The sequence below is a fragment of the Onychostoma macrolepis genome, chromosome 14 (genome assembly GCF_012432095.1).
Source record: "Onychostoma macrolepis isolate SWU-2019 chromosome 14, ASM1243209v1, whole genome shotgun sequence".
NCBI lineage: Eukaryota > Metazoa > Chordata > Actinopteri > Cypriniformes > Cyprinidae > Onychostoma > Onychostoma macrolepis.
In genome coordinates this window covers 31,502,078-31,510,235 of record NC_081168.1, presented here as the reverse complement: position 1 = coordinate 31,510,235, position 8,158 = coordinate 31,502,078, and the positions used below count along the sequence as shown (strand labels likewise).

At 36.8% G+C, this 8,158-nt stretch overlaps 1 protein-coding gene across 1 annotated transcript; it reads left to right on the top strand.

The window, feature by feature from the left end:
• The first annotated feature begins 1,518 nt into the window (after window positions 1-1,518).
• asb12b (ankyrin repeat and SOCS box-containing 12b) lies at window positions 1,519-7,913 on the top strand. The gene is made up of 3 exons (XM_058797232.1): window positions 1,519-1,596; window positions 4,174-4,985; window positions 6,452-7,913. Exons 2-3 carry the CDS (start codon window positions 4,193-4,195, stop codon window positions 6,583-6,585), a joined length of 927 nt encoding a protein of 308 aa, XP_058653215.1. The 5' UTR covers window positions 1,519-1,596; window positions 4,174-4,192; the 3' UTR covers window positions 6,586-7,913.
• Window positions 7,914-8,158: the final 245 nt, after the last annotated feature.

Genomic DNA, 8,158 nt, shown 5'->3' with positions numbered 1-8,158 from the left:
TGGATTTGATTGTGCTAAAGAAGAACTATTGCAAGTATATTTCGGGTACACTTTAAATATCTTGACACTAAAGACCAATATTATTAAAAGATCATACAATCCTCATCAGTGGTGTCAGCCCTCTGTCGTGTGTGTCATGTGTTCCCGCCTCTTGTGTCCATATTTGGTCATGTTCCTGTCCTTGTTCAGTGTGATTATTAGTTAAGTCTTGTCCCGCTGTGTTTTAGTAATTATCTGTGATTGTCATGCGTATTTAGTTCCTGCCTGTTTAGTTAGTTTTCGTCTGGTCTACTCGTTATTCCCCGGTGTTCCTGTCCGTGTCTACCTTGCCTTGTCTTGCCCTGCCTTGATGTCCTGATTAAAGACTATTATTTTGAAGTTTATCCTTGTCTCCGTGTTCCTCGTTCATCCCTGCTGTGTACACCGTGACAAGTAGTGGCATTAAAAAACACATTTTAGGCTTAATATTAAAAAATGTGCATTGTGCACAAGTAGTACTCCAAATAAAGCTGAATTATTATTTTTATATCAGTAAGTATCGAGAGATATGTCAGTAATTATGGTAATACATTTGAACTAGACTTAGTATGAAATAAAAATATTTTAAATATATGGCTTTTTTATTAGGGATGTGTAATCGATATAGTTGAACACTGGGAATCAAAGGCCTAAAGATCAGGGAAAAAATAAAGTGTAGAATGTAGATTATGAGATCATTCTAATCGTTCAGGAAAATAAAAATAAGCAGCACAACTGTTTTTCAACACTCATAATAAATCAGCATATTAGAATGATTTCTGAAGGATCATGTGACACTGAAGACTGGAGTAATGATGCTAAAAATTCAGCTTTGATCACAGAAATAAATTACATTTTAAAGCATATTCAATTAGAAAATGTTAAATTGTAATATTTCACAATATTACTGTTTTTACTGTCAAATAAATGCAGCCTTGATATATATGTATATATATATATATATATACATACACACTTTTTTCTGTTATTAATAGCATATTAACACCATGAACTGGAACAGACAAGGCAATGATTCAAAAATGCAACAATTAATTTTGTTCTGAACATTTCTGTTCATCAGGAGATTTCAGAACTCCAAGACAGTAAGAAAACAAAAATAACTGGAGAACATTTGTCTCTCAGGGCTTTAGGTGCATCAGCAGCTGACGTCATCTACAGCTCCTGACAGAGCAACAGCTGCGACTGCAGAAAGCAAAGGAAATGTGCGTTAGCATGACAAAGGTAGCAGAAGAGGTTATAACACAGCCGTAATGCTTCCAGTGCAACACTGTTGTTTAGCACATGTTCTCAGTGGATATCATGCATGTATAGATGGCATTGCAGTGAGTCTGTGATCTTACGCTAACAGCTCATGCTGTCTGTCTGTGCCTGTCACAGGTCTATCACCTTTCTAATTATAACTCCATTCCTCTGGCCCTCCAAGAATGGAAGTTTGGGCTGGTCCATTTGTGGCCTAAACTTAGCCGTGTGTCTGCTCAGATCTGTGTGTGTCACACTGACCCTCAGCGCCGCAGAGCCTTCATGTGCCTCTCTCTGTGGACACTTCACACTCAACAGGTAAGCTACAATTACAGCAGAAACATGGCACAACAACCTGCGTAACTATCTTTTAAAGGGCCTCCAGACTTTTCTTGGTGGACTGATACAATACATTTGTTGCTAAAATACTTACAGCAACAGCAGCTGTTGTTAATGAAGACATTTGGCAGAGTGTGATTTGACTTAAAATATAACGTGGGCAAATAAGTATTTACAGTGACTTATACTGGAATAAATAAATACATTTAATATGCAGATTTCTGTTTGTGGGTGGCATTTGGTAGATTGTGCTATATATAGTGGACACCAGAGCTACTTAGATGAAGTTGTCACTGGACAATATCCCAGTAAATCTTTGGTTTTCAGTCTAATGTTCAATTACACAAATGTTTTGTTTTCTCTAGCAGTGACTTTTAACACCTAGTCCTAAATTAAGTTAATATTTGTCATTTCAGTGCACCAAATGAAAATCCATCATGATTTTATCATATATATATATACACTCTAAAAATTCTGGGTTAAATACAACCCAGCGCTGGATAAAATGGGGACAAACCCAGCTATTGGGTTGTTTTGACCCAGTTGTTGGGTTACTGTTGCAAATATTGTTAATATTGTTGGCAAACAATGTTTGTTTATTTATTTATTTTTTTGTTGTGTGTTTGTTTATTTATGTCATCTTACACATTTTAGCTGTTTCTTGAATTGCTTGGTACTTTATAATTGGGAGATTTAAAAAAATAAAAAATGTGTTACAACTAAACCCATCCCCCAAACATGAAAATATTTAGTTTATGAAATATTCACGGCAGCATAGGCTTGTGTTGGAATATCTATGAGCAGTAGCTGTGAATGTTCATTAGATACATGGTAGACAGAGTACAGCTGTAACACATTCATTTACAGTAACTTTCATAATCTGTGTGCACATTCACATCAGCGCATGATCCACATTCCTGCACGTGTGTTAAAGGTGTGTGTTTTGGAAGGTTGTGTTTTAAAACTACTTCCTTCTCTTTTATCCTGAATTTATTGTTATTCCTGATAATGCACTGTATGTATTGTAAATGTTCATATGTTATTGTCAGATTAACATGTTTCTTTGGAGCATGCTACTATGTTGGATATGTGCAAAAATCAAGCAAACATCCAGTGTGCTGCACTGCACTGATGATGCAACGCTGTATATCTGGCCACTAAAAGAAATAAAAATATATAAGCATACAAAAAAAAAATAAATAAATAAATATATATATATATATATATATATATATATAAATACAAAACATTAATTATCAGAGTTAAATAGATACATAATTCAGAATCAGAATCAGAAAGAGCTTGTGTGCTTAAACACACAAGGAATTTGTCTTGGAGACAGAAGCTTCCATCACAAGTGACAAGACAGACGACAAAAACAGTGATTAAAAATAAATGTGTGTAAACAATACACAATAGACAAAAAGACTAGACAATGTATTGTATGTAATGATAGTGATATGATAATGATATCAAATGATATCTGTTAGCATATTTTATTTATACTTTTAAACAATATCTTATTTAGCACATTAAAACTGTCCCGGGTTCCTTGTCTTCATCCATTAACTGCAGAAAATAGGAAATACGTGTAGAAAAAAAACTGTCCATGTTTATTCTGATCATTATTTGTGCAGTACAGAAAAAGGCATAACAACTGTACATTACAACCGTACTTGTTCAATATATTCAACAGTATATATCAGTTTTAACATTTTAGATTTGAGAAAAAACACTATTCACTATTAACTAGTTGCTTATTTGCATGCATATTGGCTGTTTATTAGTATTTATAAAGCACTTATAAATGCATGACTATATTCTAGAGATCCTTTAACCCTACCCAATACCTAAACATAACTACTACAATAACTACCTTACTGTCAATAAACAGCAAATAGGAGTTGAGGGAAAACTCATAATATTGAATATGTGTTCCCTAATCTAAAGTGTTTCCATCAAATCTGATTGCTTGGTTGTGCCTCCAATCGGCCCAAAAAACCGTTAAAAACCCTGATTCACTGATACAATCTTGAATAAATAATCTTTCCATTGATGTATGGTTTGTTAGGATTGGACAATATTTGGCTGAGATACAACTATTTGAAAATCTGGAATCTGAGGGTGCAAAAACATCTAAATATTGAGAAAATCACCTTTAAAGTTGTTCAAATGAAGTTCTTAGCCATGCATATTACTAATCAAAAATGAAGTTTTGATATATTTACGGTAGGAAATTTACAAAATATCTTCATGGAACATGATCTTTACTTAATATCCTAATGATTTTTGGCATAAAAGAAAAATGGTTTGATAATTTGATAATTGATAATTGAATACCTTTGGCTATTGCTACAAATATGCCTGTGCTACTTAAGACTGCTTTTGTGCTGCAGGGTCACATATCATACTCACAATCATGCCGATGGTCTGAATACCAGGCTATTATCTGTGGGCTGTGATATTAGAAACAGAAGTCACTGGAAAAAAACTATTTTTATGTTGTAGAGCTTTAATTAATTGAGTCTTTCTTTCTTGCCGTCTGATGGAATGGAGACCGGAGCAGTCCACCAGCATGAGTTTGATGGACATATCTAAGATCTTCTCCCTTCTTCAACCCAAAGAGGATGAGGAGGAGGACACGGGCTGCAGTCAGGAGCTCAATCAGGCCGTGTTTAGAGACGATGAGGGACTCCTGAGGGATCTGCTGTCTCAGGACAGGTACAGGAGGTGTGTTAACCTGCGCAGCGGCTGGGGCGTCCCGGTCACTCCGCTGCGCTCCGCTGCGTCTCAGGGTCACCTGCGCTGTCTGCAGCTGCTCCTGGCTCACGGCGCCGAGGTCGACAGCCTGGACGTCAAAGCCCAAACTCCGCTGTTCACGGCCGTCGCCAGTAAACACCTGGACTGTGTGCTTGCTTTATTGAAAGCCGGCGCCGACCCTAACGGCAGCCCATATAACAACTGCTCTCCGGCGCTCACCGCAGCCCGAGAGGGAGACGCAGACATCCTGAGAGAGCTCCTGCGGCACGGAGCCGATGTAGACGTCAAGCCCAAGATCCCGGACTGGGCCTCGAACGCCACGGCCTGCCGGGGGCCGCTCTATATTTCTGCTTGTTATGGTCATCTGGAGTGCTTCAAACTGTTGCTGCAGCACGGAGCAAACCCAGACTACAACTGCACTGACGAAAAGATGCTGAGCCGCATCAAACAGCCCAAAACTGTGCTGGAGATGTGTCTCAAATACGGCTGCGGGCCCCAGTACATTCAGCTGCTCGTAGACTTTGGAGCAAACGTCTATCTGCCCGCTTTAATCGAAGATAAAACAACCAGACAGAATGAAGCAGTGACGCTTCTGCTCAAAGAGAGAGGTGAGTCTGTAACACATCTGTGATATCTACAAGCAGTTGTTCTGGAAAAAATGCACTAAATCTGCAATTTATATATATACATATATATATATATTTTTTTTTTTTATTTTTTTTTTTTTTGCACTAAATCTGCTCTTAAATCTACTTTCAAAGATGCTAACATATCTGTGAGAGTGGAGTTTAGGTTTAGTGCATGGCCTTAACCTGTGAGGACACAATATATATTTTCAGATCCAAAATATAAAATTTAAGTAATTCACTGTTTTTAAATTAATATGTAAGAAAGAAAGAACAAAAGAAAGAAAAAACGAAAGAAGAATACTTTCCCTCAGTCTTGTTTGTGGACTGAAGCTGAATCTGCTTTGGTGGTTGTAGTCTATCAAGACCTCAGTAGCGTATGTTAGATTGACAGCTGTGTGGCATAAATGGATGTTTGACTTCTAGTGAGCTGAAAGATTAGGCTTATAACTAGAACACTGCATTTTACAGTTATTTCAGCTGCTTACACACATTTTCAAAACGTTGCCTCTTTTTTCAAAACTTTACACACAAGTCCAAAAATTGCACACAAAATGCAAAATGCCCCAGATCTCTTGCAAAATGAAGCACTGCATTCAAAATATCACAAACACATCTCAAATGCAAACATTTGCAAACACTTTTGCCATAATATTAATTCCTGTTAGATTTTTGTGTTACATAGAGAATTGTGTGTTGTGTTTTGCAAAAAGTGTTTTATGAAATTGAAAACTGAGTCAAAGGCTGAAAATTAGTGTATGGTGTGAGTGTGTGTGTGTTTGTGACAAATGAGGACATAGATGTGTATAATGACAAGGTATGACAGGTATTACAAGAAGAAGGTGACTTCAGGACATTACTCCATGTCCCCACTTTTCAAAACGCTTATAAATCACACAGAATGGAGTGTATTTAAAATCTGAAATAGCAGACAGTCTCCTGTAAGGGGTAGGTTTAGGTGTAGGGTTGGTGTAGGACAATAGCACATACAGTAAGTACAGTATAAAAACCGGCGACTCCCCGTAAACCACAAATTCAAGTATGTGTGAGTGAGTGTGTATGTGTGTGTGTGTGTGTGTGAGTGCACTTGTACAGCTATCTTTGTGAGGGCTGGTTTGAGTTTTAGACCATCGGAGTGAGGACAATCTTGTAAAGTTGGGTTAGGGTTAGGGTCACTTTCTGGGACCCCTTTAAAGGCCTGTTTGAGGGTTTAAGACTTGATTTTAGGGGTCAGGTTATAATTGGGTAAAGGTAGGTTTAGGGTAAGGGTTCGGGTGAGGCACTTAGTTCTGAAGGTTAGGGTAAGGAGCTAGAGATCGCATTGTGTCAATGTATGTCCTCACAAAGATAGCTATACAGAGTTGTGTGTGTGTGTACTTTGCTTTTATACCTTTCATGCTGTCATTTGTTTCTATGTGACTGTAATATTAAATCCTCTCTATACGCAGTTTGTCCAAAAACACTGATGTCTCAGGCTCGACTCTCTTTGTGGAAGTTCCTTCCCACGGAAAACAAAATGTGCTGCATAGATTGTCTGGATATTCCCAAATTACTAAAGGACTATTTGAATCATGTATCCTGATTTTCCTACATTTTCTCTTCTGATGTGGAATACATATCTGACTAATATTAATTTCCCTTTTTGTAAAACTTTGTAATATGTAATATTTGTAATATTTTCTGTATTAAGAATTATAAATACTACAGATAATGTAGCATTTAATGGAATGTTTTGTTGTTTTGCTCAAATATTCAGGAGTATGTGGTTAATGCAACAATGGAGTAGGTTATGTTCTTCTTTTGTTGATGTAGAGTAAATTAATGTAAAAGAAAAACTCTGCCCTCTAATTGTTGAAATGATTACAAAAGTGTGCTTGTGGACCTTCAACAAGATGATTTGCTGTGGTTCCCACTTTATCACTTTACATCTCTGGACGAAATATTCAATGAGCAAGACTGAAATCTATTTATGAAGTATTTTATACATGTTGATTAATTATTATGAATTACATTATACATGTGATAATGTTGAAGTTTACTAATGGTTATATGGTATATATAACATGGTTTATTTGAATAATATAAATATGTGAAGGGGAATTATGCCTCTAGAATGCGATAGCTATAAACAATGCTTAAACATCACTCTTCAGAGACTTTGTGAACTAGAACAATCGTTTACATTCAGTTTCTGGACATAAATAAACTCTTGTCACACTTATCAAGTCCACAATTCGCATTGTTTCAGTGCAGCTGTTTAAAAATCCATGATGTTAATGTTGATTCCTGTTATGTTTTTAATGTTTTTAATGCCAGTCCACACTGAACAGTTGAGAGCTGGCAGATAGTTTGCCTTTGACTGTAGGCTACTGTACGAATGCAGACAAAGTTGCATTTACATAATTCATAAAAAAAAATTGGTATAGTGACAACCTAATCAAATATACACTGTATACAACATTCGTGCAACGTATCAAAAATGCATTTAAAAAAGCTACTTAGCTCAAAAATAACACCTCGGCGTCAATCTCAGCACTGCCGGCAGAGGGCGCTGTCACCACAGTACTGATCTTTATCTGCCGTAGTTGCTCTAGTTCAGGGCTGGATATCCACTGTCCTGCAGACTATAGCTCCGACCCTGATCAAACACACCTCAACAAGCTAACTAATGTCTTCCAGATCACTAGAAAGCGACAGGCAGGACAGTGGCCCAAGTTGCCCAGCCCTGGTGTAGGTACTTTAGTTAACCTACCCTTCACTTTCCTTTGTGTTTCTAACCTGTGTTTGCACACTTTATTATCTTCTGTCATTGAAAAAAAATTTTTTTTTTTTTTGAGTGGATTTCAGTGGAGGCACATGTTTGCAATTTAACATTAATTTTGGATTGGTCTAATTTTGTAATGTACAATAAAAAAATGCTGTTTTGTAAGAGAAGTCACAGACATTTTTTTTCTCTCTCAGTCATTGCTATGGTATTCTCAAACATTGATTGCATGGCAGTCAATGCATTAAAGGGCTATAATGTGATTTCATGTGTTAACAGGGCACATGTGAGTTTAACTTTGCATTTTATTCAGTGATCAAGGCATGGAGGTTGGTACTGTATATCCTTTGATAAGAACATCTCTGGTTATCCACCTTTTTCTTCAACGCGG